The 15,166-nt window shown below is 43.5% G+C and overlaps 1 protein-coding gene across 1 annotated transcript; it reads right to left on the minus strand.

The window, feature by feature from the left end:
- Positions 1-12,846: 12,846 nt before the first annotated feature.
- On the minus strand, positions 12,847-14,720 carry LOC125507115. The gene is made up of 2 exons (XM_048671804.1): positions 13,556-14,720; positions 12,847-13,277 (listed from the first exon to the last, which is right to left on the minus strand). The coding sequence occupies exons 1-2, from the start codon at positions 14,718-14,720 to the stop codon at positions 13,231-13,233; spliced, it is 1,212 nt and encodes a 403-aa protein (XP_048527761.1). The 3' UTR covers positions 12,847-13,230.
- Positions 14,721-15,166: the final 446 nt, after the last annotated feature.

The raw sequence follows: 15,166 nt of genomic DNA on the forward strand, positions 1-15,166 counted from the left end.
CAGCTAGTAGATCTCACAAGGTCGGCACTGAGCAAGTCTTCATTAGCTTTAACATAGCTCTTGAAATCTCTCGCTGCACTCTCCACATTAAACACTTTATTTTCATCCTCGTAAAACAAACAGCAAGCACAACCTGCAAAAAGCCAAAATAGAAAATAGACAACGGAAAAAGAATCAACAAGCAAAGTATTATTAAAAATCGTAAAAACAATAGACAGTCTTGTTCAACATAAAGAAACCGATCTGATTGATTACCGTGATGAAATATGGACTCAGCAATATCCTTTTTCCAGATGCGAAATCAGCATTTCTATCGGGATCTTGCTTCCAATCATCAATGAGGAAGTCAATTACATCACCCTCCATCATTTGCCCAGGTGAAAAAACTTCCCAGATGCGATTCCCAGTGAAGTTAGTTACGTTTCCATCAGGCTGAGGTATCATTGAGAATGTATTCCTGCAGCACACACAAGAACAAAAAGAAGGAGAAGCAAGATAAGGCATTCATAGCAGTTCGAGTTGTATAAAAGGAACAGTTCAGGCCATATTTATCTAGCAGTTACAAACAACAGAAGAAAAGGAAGAGGAAAAAATAATGAGAGATACTCACTCGCCATACTTCTCACGCCATTCATTACTAAGCAACAGATTATACAACCTGCGAGCCTTGTCCAGGTGAGGGAATTTATAAGGGTGAAGCTGCTGCACAGGGGAGCAAAAATTTATAGGAGCTCTGGGCGCACGCTTCATGCTTACAACATTGCCAGAATCCAAAGCGGGATCTTTCCTAGCACCACCAGCTCTACGAGCCACTATTCCAGCAAGGGGAGATAAACCTTTGGCAGCAGCGCTCCTCGTGACTCTTCCAACGCCAGCAATCTTGTCAAACACATCATCATCACTGTCTATCAATTCCACAATGGGATTCTTGGGTGTAGTAGGGCTATCTGCACAAGCAGCCGTAAAACCTCTCAGAGCTCCCAACCGCCCCTTCATAACACCAGATCTTGTCTTTTCGGGAGAACGCCCCTGGCTAAGATCAATAGCTACGCACTCGAGCTCCAAGAACTGGCTACCAAAGAACCTGTAGTCAGGCTCACCAAGATCCAGCCACTCACCTGAAAAAAAAGAAGAACGCACAAAGCGTAAGTTCAAATACATATTTCATGAAAGTACTAATAGAGAAGTACAAGCTGCAAAAAAATTACAAAAGTCCATGCACACGTACAGGGTTCGATGCCAAACAAACCCCGGAAGTCAACATCAAACACATCGCTAGTTGCGCAGGTATACAACAAAGTCTTCCTAATGTCGAAAATGTCTTCATGGCTGTAATCGGCCATTTCAATTACACCATCCTCCCGGCAATAATAGGTCTTACAGTTTTGTAGCATAGAGAATCCACAATCATGCCTATAAACAAAGGAAAAATAAAAAAAATGGTACAACACAAAATCCAAAAAATACAGGAACAAAATCCTCCAGCAACAAAAACAACCAGCAAAAATCATTAAAAACGGATACTCACGTGTTTTCCTACTGAGGCACCCGCACAAACTCGCAAGAGAAACCATCAATATGCGCCGGTGAGAACGGTTTGGCCCTGTCTACACTGGACTCCCTCCAAAGCTTCTTTATATTAGCTGTCATATTCCTTAAGAATCTAACTGCATCACCCCAGGTTTCATCACGGAGTGAATCAAGACACTCAAAACGACGGAACTTCAAATTCAGAACAACCAAGCACCAATGCCCAGATACTTCACTAGGCTTCATGGTAGCCACAAATGACGGCGGATCAAATGTAGGGAAAAGAAGCTGGAAAAAATCGCAGAGGAAAAATGAATTTACCAAACAATAAAATAAAAGAGGGAAATTGAAATTCATAAGTACAAACAAAAAATCAAATAATCATAAAGAAATTATATCCACCGCCCAAAATTGAGGAACAATCATATCAGTTCAACTCCCTTGCAACAATAAGTAGAGCTTTAATAAAAGAAGCACAGATCAAGTTCATTCCCCACACCTCCCAAAACTGCAAAGAAAACATGACAGTTCTAGTTAACGAGTACAAAAAGTCCAAGTTCACCTACTTGGTCAAAACCATCAGCACCTGATCTTGTGAACCAATTTAGCACATTGGAATCAATATTTCCATCACGGATCTTGGTCTGTTGTACAAAAAGAACAACAATAGTTAGAAAATTGGCAAACCAAGTTATCATCCTATTTACAAAAAAAAGCAAAATACTGACCGTCACCCATCTGGGAACTATCAACTTGTCAGTGTCTCGGTACTTCTGACATAGAGAATATAAAACAACATCAGCACTATCTGAGTTGAGCATGCCAGTGGGGACAAACGCTTTAGCAATAGAACCAACACTGGCATCACATTCTTTATTTTGAAACATCGGCTTGTGACTAGAAAAACACAAAAGATTACATGAATTAAAACTACTGCAACAACAACAATAATCAAACTAGAGAAAGAAAAAGAGACAAAAAATGGTACGGGCAAAATCCCAAACTAACCATTTCGTACGGTTCGTGCGCAACCTCGTAACAGCGAAGAAAAACGTATCAACCTTAACAACATTACCACTTTCTGCTTGTAGAAAATGATGAAAAATAATAAGTTCAACAACTACAAGAGAACATGTCCAAAATGCCAAAATTGAGAAGTACACCCCATTTACAAGTCCTTACCTGGACTATCAGGTTTGACAACGACGGTAGTTCCTGTGATGAGACCATTATGCCTCCAGTTTCAGGGTTTGACGATGGGACATCTTGAGAGGACACCAATATTGATGCGCTTTCAGGGTCTGTAGAAAGAAAATCCTGGGACGACAAGAGCGCCTCCTGCGTCAAGGGGTCAGAAGAAATTGACAGAAGTAAATCATCATCCTCGGATGGCACCTCCTCCACGCTAGAAGCATATTGCAATGCATCACCGTAATCAAGACCTCCAGACGGGAAATTCTCCAGCGGCAAATCTTCACAACCAGAAACATTTTCATTCCCAGCAATACCAACACCAGGCGATTTGGCATCAAGTATGCTGGCAGCACCAGCATCCTCATCAGCAACTTTGGTACCAACATTGCACCCACTACTCAATGGAACATCATGAGCATCATCTCCACCACTAAGGACAACCTCACGCTCAACAATAGTAATCTGATGAAAATAAAAATTCAGAAAAAAGTAAATAATATGAACAAAACTAACAATAAAAAATAAGCTACCAATAGGTGCACAGAAAAATAAACATTGGAAGCATTCACAGCAACATCATCGAACTTGCTACTGCTAACATTCAAAGCGACATCACCAACAGGCAAACAAGGCTCATCGCCAACAATAGGACCCTGATTCAAATGTAATGAGACAAAAAACAATGCTATTATGAGCAACAATAAACGGTGTGGGATAGAAAAATAAACAAGCAAGACACATCGGTGCGCATGAAATTTTAAGAACATATCAATAAACACAATGAAAATAAAAATAACCTTGCATTTATCAGTGGATAGATCATTAACTCCACCGTCAACAGCAGCCTCAACATTATGACTAGTCTCCTGCATGAAAAGAAAAATTAATAAACAGATGTAGATCAGGAAGTTCAACTACAATACTGACAGCAGAACAACATAGTAAAAACATACAAACAATGAGGACTGACTCACATCAACAACAGGGTGCTGCGAGCCAACATCGTTCGTACGCTGATCAGAAACATTAGCCTCAGTACCATCATCAGCCCTGCTGTCGGTGCCAGCAGCCTCATCGTGATCAATCTGCATGAAAGAAAATTATTAATAAATAGATGAACATGAGGAAGTTCAACTACAACACTGACATCAGGACAACAACATAAAAATTGCAAAACACCAAGGACTGACTCACATCAACATCAGGACGCTCAAAGCCAACATCATTCGTTTCGTGGTCAAAAACATTAGCCTCAGTACCATCACCAGCCCTGCTGTCGGTGGCAGCAGCCTCATCCTGCTCAAACTGCTTGATAACAACATTTGCACTTTCTTCATATGGCTTGCAGCGAGAGTTTTGCATAGTTCTGAAACGCTTCATGTTGTTCAACAGGCGAACCGAGCTCTGAACTAGATTAGCGGCACCGTCGCGCATATCACCGATTAAAATTCTCTCCATCTCAATGTAGTCAACAGATCCCTCAGCGTTAAATTGATGACCTTTGGGAAGGATACCATTGATATAGCTCAAACGCTCAACTATCGTTGGGACCTTTTGCAGCTTAGAACACACATTACTTAAGATATGCTCAGCGCGCTCCAACACTGAAACAGCAACATCAATACCAAAACCCTGCCTCTGTGAAGCACTAGTATTACTAGGGCCACGGGGCATAACCAGCACCCTCAACACCACGGCCATCCCTCAACTCATCGGCAGAGATGAAAACTTCGGAACCTGAGACGATGGCACCTCCAGGACTGGCCGTTTATACACTCGGAAAAAAACAACCTCCTCTTGAGTTTTCCACTACAAACAAAAGGGAAAAATAGTTAATCAATCAACGCAACACATAGGGAAAAATAAATCATGATATTAATAGATTTAAAATCAACATCACTAATAAAACTTTAACTGTCATTGCCAATTTGTTAGTATTTACTAACATGCCAGTTGAACAAAGTTATTCAGTTCAACCAAACACGAAGCAACAGTACTAAAAATCCATACCTAAACCATACAAAATATAAACAGACAACTCTACAGTACACATGTCCACTACAGCAAAAAATAGCTATACCTAAAAATAAAAAAAGGTCTGCAAGAGACAAAACAAACAAAACTCACCGGAAGCTTCCCAAACACCCAAGTCTTTGGATCTGCATTGCCTTTTTTTATCAAATCTGCATCAACCAGATCAGAAAGCTTGGCAGGATCCATGTAACATATGCGGGGGACTCGCATGTCAGGCTCCGCAGTTTTGCCACGGATAAGGCAGTCAAGGTACATTAGTACAAGCCCTATGGCACAGCCTGTGATTGCCTTCCCCATGGTATGACCACTTTGGTACTTGGCAACAGCCCTTCTAAGCTCATCAACCATCAGCTGGCAATAATCCATATTAGCCATGTCCTCAAAGACGAGACCCTCAAACATTGCGGCCTCTCTGGAAACACGCAGGGCAGATCCAGGCAACACAACCTTCATAAACACAATAATGAAGAACACTTTCAGAGCAAGGTCATCTTTGCTAGGATCCTTGATGAGCACCTTGAGCTTATTCCTCAAATCCTTTGTCTTGATATCTTTGTCCCTGCTAATGTCAAGCTCCGATCTTAACTTCATCAAAGCGTCATCATATCCGTCCTCTGACGGCCTTGGCGCAGAACGACCACCACGAGGGAAACCAAATAATTGCTGTATACCATCACTAGTGATGTGAAGCTTCTTATTAGCCTCACCCATGTCAAGAGTCATTGTATCACAATCTATCCTCAAGTACAAAACTCCCATCAGAGGGCGGGAAATGTTAGACTTCACCCTCCACCTGAAGATAGAACCAAAACCAGATGCATGAACCCTAGCCACATGCCGACTCTCGAGCAATTTAGCACAATCTTCAACCTCTCTCAACGAACATCGCATAGTTAAATTCAATTTCCGTTGGTCACCTTCATCCAAGGCAATTTTTCCGGCATTGCCTCCCACCGGCTTGACCGGACTCATGACGCTAATAGGCTATAAATGGAAACAAAAAAGCCACACCTTAAAAAATGAATATAGAAAACAACAAAAGCATATGAATGCAAGTAAAAAGAAAAAGAAAAGATTGCACAAGTTCAACTATTAAAACAACATCAGTACCACCCCTCAATTGATGCAAACAATGATCAGCCTAACCTGGCCGCAATAGCAGCCGAAACACAATTAAATCATTGCAAGTACAACTAGTAAGTCACATGCAGTACAAAACACAAACCACTACAAACAATGAATATAGAAAACAAAACAAGCATACGAATGTAAGTAAAAAAAAGATTGCACAAGTTCAACTATTAAAACAACATCAGTACCACCCTCAATTAATCAATACAATGACAAGCCTCACCTGGCCAGCATACCACCGCAAACACAAATTAAATCATTACAATTACAATTAGTAAGTCACATGCACAACAAAACACATACCACTGCAAACAATGAATATAGGAAACAAAACAAGCATATGAAGGCAAGTAAAACAAAGAAAAGTTTGCACAAGTTCAACTATTAAAACAACATAAGTACCACAATCAAAATAGATGCAAAACAATGACCAGCCTCACCTGGCCAGCATACCAGCCCAAACACAATTAAATCATTGCAAGTACAACTAGCAAGACACATGCAGTACAAAACACATACCACTGCAAATTCATCTTCTGAATCAACTTCAATATCATCTTCTTCAGATGCAGAATCTTCAGCTTCAACACGAGCACGCTTCTTCACACCTTTGTTCACTTTTCCAGGATGAACTTTACGCTTCTTATTTTCTTTCAAAAAAGACTGCTCTTGAAGGAGGAGACGAAGAAGGCTTCTTATTTGTCAAACCTCATGGACTCCGACGAACAGAGGAGCCACCAAGTTTGCTTGGACCAATTTTCACAGCAAAACTATCTGCATCAGCTTTGCTATTACCAGGTTGGGAAACAGCTTTCACACATGGACTACGCCTCTGTGTGCCATCAGGATTTCGATCTGACATCTTCCTCTTCAAAACAGCTTTCTTCACCTTAACTCCATCACGATCAAACACTTGCGTCAAACGAGTTTGCATCAAGTTTGTCTTCACAGGCATGTCACTTCCATGAGATCCGACATGAACAGTTGAAAAACCCACGTCACCACCTTCGTCGCCTACACATTTAGGAGCTTGAGCAACATCAACATCACTTTCTGGCACACAGGCAGCCTTTTGACGCTGTTCCAATTCCTTTCTCTTCTGGAATTCATACTTCTTCTTTCTTATCCTTTCATCCTCGAGCTGTAACTGCATAGGAACATCCTCAGCTTGGGTAACAGGCTCAGTGCCATCAACACTTTGAGACTGAGTAACAGACAACTGCAAGCTGCCATCACCATCATCAACGTTAAGTGAATACATTCCATTATTAATATCTTTAACAACATCAGCAATGTCCTCTGGAACACCATGGCTGTCATTAACTGCATAAACCAATAACATAACCATGCACATAAAAAAATTAAAACACAATTAACATTGCAGACACAAAAGATAAATAAAGCGCATTGCATCAGACACAAAACAAAACGGAACAACTGATGTAACTAAGCATATATATGTATTAAAGGCTGATAAAAATAGAGCAAATATAAGGGAAACACCAGCAACATTCACAAGTTCTTCTAGAGGATTTGGTATGTCAAAAATAACATTCACAAGATCTTGAAAGCGTTCTGATTTGTCAGAATCAGGAGGCACCGGCACTCCAACATCTGCAACAACATCATAATTAGCAAAAAAAGTACAAGAACAATCAATCAGTTCAACTATGTGAACACTACAAGTTCACCGAATAAAACAAATATGAACCCACCACTTGCAGAACAAACTTCAGAAAACACAACTCTTTCAGTCAGCCGCCATACACAACCTCCGCCAACGACAAAACAACATGGGAATCCGGGGTAGAAACAACTCAAAAAAGCAAAATTGACAACGCAAATCTTTTCATACAGTCCTTATATCTCTCCCTGCAACACCAATTTGAAAGTAAAACAATAGAAAAAGAAGAATAGATTTCCACGGCGGGCGTGGAAAACGACCAAGAACACAAAAACTTGTAATCATAAATTACAGATGAAAAAAATCTCAAAGAACTATAACATACCGATAATTGTCACATCAAAAACGACAAACACGACGTAAATTGAGGCCCACGAACACCACAGTAAACACCGACGCCCAAAATCAGGTCCACCGCCAAAATGCCCACGTCGTCACCTCCGGTGACTACAGATCGCAAAACTCATCCAGCTGAGCGCGCAGATGTGCGGAACCCCTTACATGTCTCCTCTAGCAACGAATGGCCCGCAGCATCGCGCCGGGGAATGACCGGAAGCTCCACGTTGCATCCCCTGTTTCCGTCCGTCGTGCACGCAGGAAGATCAGTTCTTGTTGAAAAACACGTCAGTCCAAATTGTGAACCACGTCAGTTCAAAAAGGGTAACAGAATAATATTCTGTTACGCGTAACAGAATAGCCCAAATGTATATATATATAATTGGAAATATAGGTATAATATATTAATATAACTAGTCGTCAACTCGTGCGTTCGCACGGGCTAGTTTCATAATACACTTAATATATAAGTATTGCAACTATATCCTATGTTAAACATATGCTTTGGAGAATTGTACTCAAAATTTTGAATATTGTTCATGGTCACCGGTAGGACGAAATAGGTTAAGGTCCTCCGTTCTAAAACACGCTGTTGTTTTAGTTTTGGATACGGATGTAGTGCTGAAGGTGTAGCTTGGTCCACTACTTTTATGTATATATTACTAATACTTTATAAACTAAATGTAGTTTGAAGTTCTACTTTGACCTAGCAGATCAGAACAACTTTTGTCAATTAGTCAAACATAACTAAAGTTCGAATACATACTTTAGGATGTTATTTGGTTGGTGCTAAGCAGTATATATAAGGTTTGATGTATTTTTTTGTAATGATCCATATGCGAACAGATGTAGCTAACAATATATACATTAGTATGAATTTTTCTGCCCCATATATGTCTTCAATACTATTTTATATCAAAGAATAGCTTTTTTATTATAATTGAATTCCACAAAAATGAAATAAGCAGACGGATTTTGAAGAAGCTTTGAAGTGACAATCCTCGATATCTTATAAGATGTTATCCTTGGTCACACCAATAGTAGTACATCCCACAATATATCACTCGTTAATTATAAGCACTACAAAGTACTATAATAGTAACACCAGCTCAAAAAAAGTATTTCCTCCATCCATAATATAAGATGTTATTACATCCGTTATGCTCATATATTGGATGTAATAACATATTATATTATGGGGCAGATAGTTGAGATGCAAAATCTAGGTTATTCTACATCTATACTATTTTTTATAACACATAACTCAGGTGAGATAGACTAAGATCGCCACTCCCAATCATGTGTAAGTTGCAGCCCTTGACAATTTTCTCCGACCAAGTAACTTGATCTGTTGTGGCTTTGGTTCTCGGCAGCAAGTAGATTTTTTCTTTGCGACGAATGAACTGTTTTGCAAACAAAAATAGAACTCTGTTACTGAATATTGGCTTAATGTGGAAGAATATAAATTCTGGTGCTTTTATTGAAATCACCCTACTAATGTGGTAACACATAAAGTACCTATCATAGGTACTTTAGCATCATGGTTACAAAAGCTTCTGTGCAAAACGATAAAAGTAGTAGAAGCTAGAGGTGTGAACTGTTTGTTCCACATAGGAAACACTCCCTTCATTCCTAAATAAAAGAGCTTCTAGATATTTCACTATGAACTACATACGGATGTATATAGACATATTTTAGAGTATAGATTTACTCATTTTGCTCCTATGTTGAATCTCTAAAAGGTCTTATATTTAGGAACAGAAGGAGTAGAAACATGCTCTGTCCGTTTCTAAATATAAGCTTTTTAGAGATTCCAACACGGACTCCATACGAATGTATATAGACGTATTTCAGAGCATAGGTTCACTTACTTTGCTCTGTATGTAGTTCATATTGGAATCTCTAATATAAAAAGGCTTATAGTTAGGAACAGAGGGAGTATAATATTAGATGAAAGGCAGAAAGCATGCTCCTCTTTCTCAAACAAACTTCTCATCTATGTACATAACAACAGCATGGAGTTGGAACTGCTACTACATGGTTAGAAGGCGTTGTACTAAGCATGCTTTCTACTCCTAAGCTAGATATTTATGCAGTATACGACCTGCTAAACTTGTGGTCAGTTGATCCATCGGTTTGCTGTATGAAAAGTAGGGAAAGAAAATTAATGCAAGAACATTCGCACATGCTAACCATGCTTTATACTTGTTAGGAATAAGCAACTTGTATTCCCATGAGGCCATAGGCCGATATATATATACATGTACATGTGTGGAACATATGTAGGAAACCCCTAATACAACGGGATAAATACAAAGGGGTACATGACTTATATTATAACTCTAACACCCCCCCCTCAAACTCATGGTGGATGAACAACACTGAGTTTGGAGAGATAAAAGCCATGTTGTGCTCTAGTCTGAGCCTTCGTCAGGAAATCTGCCAACTGTAACTCGGAAGGCACATACTGAAGAGCAATAACCTGATCCTGCACAGCAGCGCGCACATAGAAAGCATCAACACCAATATGCTTGGTGAGCTCATGCTTCACAGGATCGCGTGCAATGCTGATAGCACCTGTACTGTCAGATAAAAGCAGAGTCGGTGTAGTGACAGAAACACCAAAATCCTGAAGTAACCACCGTAACCAAGTCACCTCTGCCGTCAAAAGAGCTATTGCTCGCAACTCAGCCTCGGCACTCGAACGGGAAACTGCAAGCTGTTTCTTCGTCTTCCAGGCAATGAGAGAACCACCAAGAAAAACACAGTAAGCAGAAAGTGAACGGTGATCGGAAGGATCACTAGCCCACGTAGCATCCGAATAGGCCTGGAGCTGTAAAGAACTAGAGCGAGGAAAGAATAGACGGTGAGAGATCGTGCCTCGAAGATATCGAAGAACACGAAGGAGATGACTATAGTGAACCGAGGTGGGGGCAGAGACAAACTGACTCAGAATATGAACCGGATAAGAGATGTCCGGATGAGTGACATCTAGATAGACAAGACTGCCAAAAAGATGACGATAACGCGTCGGGTCAGGGAGAGGATCACCATCAGTAGCACGGAGGTGAACATTGAGCTCCATAGGAGTCTCAACAACGCGCTCGTCAGTAAGAGCAGCACGAGCAAGAAGATCCTGGATATACTTTTCCTAGGATATAAAAAAACCATCAGAGGTAGAAGAGACTTCAATCCCAAGAAAGTAGCGAAGGGGTCCAAGATCAGACATAAGAAACTGCTCACTAAGACGGGCCTTTACAAAGGCAATATACTCGGGGTCATCCCCCGTGATGATCATGTCATCAACATAAAGAAGAAGAAGAGTCTGACCACGAGAAGAAAGGTGAATAAACAATGCTGGATCATGAGCACTTGCTAAAAAACCAGCAGCAGTGATCATAGAGGCAAAGCGCTCAAACCAGGCGCGGGGGGCTTGCTTAAGGCCATAGAGAGAGCGACGAAGACGACATACCATGCCATCAGGAACAGAATACCCAGGTGGTGGCTGCATGTACACCTCCTCACGCAGCTCACCATTAAGAAAGGCATTCTTAACATCAAGCTGAGATATAGACCAGTGGCGTGCAGAGGCAACGTCAAGAAGTGTACGAACAGTGGTCATATGAGCCACAGGAGCAAAAGTCTCGTCATAATCACGACCATGCTCCTGCTGAAAACCACGAGCCACAAGACGAGCTTTGTGACACTCAAGAGAACCATCGGAGCAAGTCTTAACCTTGTAGACCCACTTACAAGTGATCGGACGGACTCCGGGAGGAAGAGAAACAAGATCCCAGGTACCAGTGCGTTCAAGAGCAGCAATCTCCTCTGCCATCGCAAACTACCATTCAGGATGAACAACAGCCTGACGGTAAGAAGTTGGCTCAAGAACAGCAGCACCAGCGGTGGGAAATCCAAAGCGATCAACAGGCGGACGAGGACGAGAACGCAAGCCATAAGTAGGCTGAGAGGAAGATGACGACCCATCCACAGAGGCATCGACTGGTCGTGGACGACGAGTGTAATGCTGAGGAAGAGATGGAATAATAGAAGGAGGAATCGGCAAGGTAGAATCAGGGGGTGGCGACAAAGAAGTCACCGGAGATGAAGGTGTAGAATCCGGTGACAGACTGGGAGAGGAGACCGGGGAGGAAGTCACCGGAGATGAAGGTGGAGAACCCTGTGACATGCTAGGCGGGGAGACCGGGGAGGATGGTGGCTGCAAGTCAACTAGATGTGGAGAAGGAGAGGAAGTGGAATGGAGAGGTACAGTGTCAGCGGGGGTGATAAGTGAGTCAGGAAAAGTGAGGAAAGAGATATCCTGCACTGAAAAAGTCGAGGAAGATGGGCGTGGGTAGAAGGGACGAGACTCTTCAAAAGTCACATCTCGAGAGATACGCATCCGATGACCAATAGGATCCCAACAACGATAGCCCTTATGCTCATCACTGTAGCCTAAGAAGACACACTCAACAGACTTAGCGGTCAGTTTGGTGCGTTCGCGAGGGGCAAGAAGAACATAGCAAACACAACCAAACGAGCGAAGCATCGAATAATCGGGAGAACGATCAAAAAGTCGCTCGAAAGGAACACCACCCTGTAGAGCAGCGGAAGGCTGTATATTGATAAGATAGGTGAATGTGGAGACGGCCTCAGCCCAAAAATGAGGCGGGAGAGAGGCAGCAATCATCAATGCACGAGCCGTCTCAAGAAGATGTCGATGCTTTCGCTCAGCCACACCATTCTGAGCATGAGCACCAGGACAAGAGAATTGAGAGAGAGTCCCGTGCTCAGCAAGAACACCACGCAACATCTTAGAGATATACTCGCCAGCGGAGTCAGCACGAAAAACACGAATGGGTGAAGAGAACTGAGTATGAACCATGGCAGCAAAACGCTTATAAATAGACAACACCTCAGAACGAGAAGTCATGAAATAAAGCCATGTGTAACGAGAGAAATCATCTATGAAAATAATATAGTATTTATGACCACCTTTCGAAGCGAAAGGGGCCGGACCCCATACATCAGAATGGACTAAATCGAAAGGACGCTTAGACACTGACTCACTATGTGAATATGGTAACTGAATCTGCTTGCCAAGACGACAACCCTGACACTCTAAAGAGACATCTCCTGAGACAGACCCCAGAAGGCCTCGACGAACTAAAGAAGACAACCGAGAACCACACAGATGACCAAGTCGATGATGCCACTGCTGGAAGGAACCAGTGACGGAGGCAACAGAAGCGGAAGAACAGGCGATGGTGGTGGCAGCAGAAGGAACATGAAGCCAGTCCAACTCCCAAAGACCCTGAGAATCACGGCGGCGAGGGCCAGCCCCAACCAGAGTGTGCGTGTGACGGTCCTGGATAGAACAAGAGTCAACGTCGAGGATGACGCGACAACCAGAATCTGTAAGTTGACCAGCAGAAAACAAATTCATGGTAAGTCGAGGAACATGAGCAACATCAGGAACAGAATAAGAAGGAGTGGTAAGATTGCCTCTACTATCAACAGAAAGGGGAGTACCATCCGCAGTGAAGACATGAATAGGAGAATCCAGTGATCGAAGAGAGGACAAAGTGGAAGAATGAGAAGACATATGAAAAGAAGCTCCAGAGTCCAGAACCCATGGGGATGTACCTGACTGTGTAGAGGGTGATTGCTCAGTGCGGGAAGCATCAGTCACAGAACCGGCAGTACCCGTCGAGGAAGAACCTGAAGCCGCGAGCAGACGCTTAAGTCTCAGAATATCCTGCTCAGTCAAAGCAATGGCTGAAGCTGTCGAGGTAGATGACGAAGTCCCTGAAGATGATGATCGAGCCTTGCGCAGGTGTTTCTTCTTCGTGTAGCACTGAGACTCAAGATGACCATCATTGTTGCAATAGGCGCAATGTGGACGGGGGCGACCTGAGCCTCCAGAAGGAGTGGGCAAGAGCGGCGGAGCACTCGAGCGAGAAGTGGTCGATGGAGCAGGTGGCGTAGGAGCACGAGTAGCAAGCACAGAGGGAACCTCCAGCAAACCAGCACCACATAAGCGAGTCTCCTCAGCACGAATCTCAGAAAGCGCCTCCATGAGAGAAATACGGCCATGAGCAAACAACTGAGCACGCCGGGGCTCAAACTCCTTACGGAGCCGAGACAGGAACTCATAGACGCGATGAAACTCCAAATTGGCCTGGACAGCCTGGCAACAGGGGCAGGTACGACACCCAGTACTACGGAGAGAATCAAGCTGGCGCCAGATAGCAGAACTCTGTGCATAGAAGTCATCAACAATAGAGTCACCCTGCTGAAGAGCATGCTCCTGACGGATCATAGAGAGGTATAAGGCATCACCAGAGGGCTGATATTGCTCACGAAGACGGGTCCACATCTCAAAGACAGTAGGAAGACCCAGAAATTCAGAAGCAAACTGAGGCAGAACACTAGCAGTGAGAACAGCTGCAGCACGAGCATCATCATCAAGCCACTGGGTGTAAGCAGACAGAGCACCATGATACAACTGAAGAGCCTCCTCATAAGCCAAAACCCTCTCATCATAAGCACGATCAGCAGCCTCATCAGCAACCTTAGCCGCATCCTTGGCGGCCTGATTAGCATCCGTAGGAAGAACCGATGGAGTCGGCAGAGTAGGGGCCACCGGAGGAACTGGACGTGGCGGACAACAGACCTCGCCAGAAAGAACACCCCAAAGACGGATGCCACACATGTGAATGCGCATGAAGCCAGTGAACTCGGTGTAGTTAGAACCATCAAAGATCACCGGACAGCGAGGGACAGCAACATAACCCGATGAAGCAGACATTTTTTTTGGATCCGACGAGAACAACCAGATCGGGATCAGGCGCTGGCTACTAGAGCAGCGGAAGCCAGCTGGAGAGGAGATCAGGGGCACCGGCAGGACGAGCCCCCTGGGCCGATCTGACTCCCTGGGCGCCTGCGGGACGAGCCCCCCTGGGACGAGCTCCCTGGGCGCCTGCGGGACGGGCCGGCAGCCGAGCTCCCTAGGCGCATGCGGGACGGGCGGCTGGGTGACTCCCTGGTCGGGACGGGCCGGCTGCGGAAGCCCTGCGAGCGGAAGCCTGCGAGCGGCCGACTGGAGATGAGATCGGGGGCTCCTGCGGGACGAGCCCCCTGCTTCGATCGAGAGACGGAGAGGAGATCAAGCGGATTGCTTCAATCGAACAGACGGATCAAACGCACGAGTTGCAGCGTGCAAAAAATTGACCTAGCTCTAATACCATGTTAGGA

Source organism: Triticum urartu, chromosome 5 (assembly GCF_003073215.2).
Source record: "Triticum urartu cultivar G1812 chromosome 5, Tu2.1, whole genome shotgun sequence".
In the NCBI taxonomy this organism is placed as follows: Eukaryota; Viridiplantae; Streptophyta; class Magnoliopsida; order Poales; family Poaceae; genus Triticum; species Triticum urartu.

Bases quoted from the DNA above. Each gene is read 5' to 3' on its own strand.
- LOC125507115 (XM_048671804.1), bottom strand. From the start codon at position 14,720: ATGTCTGCTTCATCGGGTTATGTTGCTGTCCCTCGCTGTCCGGTGATC. The intron at 13,278-13,555 runs GTACATCCCCAT...TGTTCTATCCAG, and splicing joins ATCACCCTCTACACAGTCAG to GACCGTCACACGCACACTCT.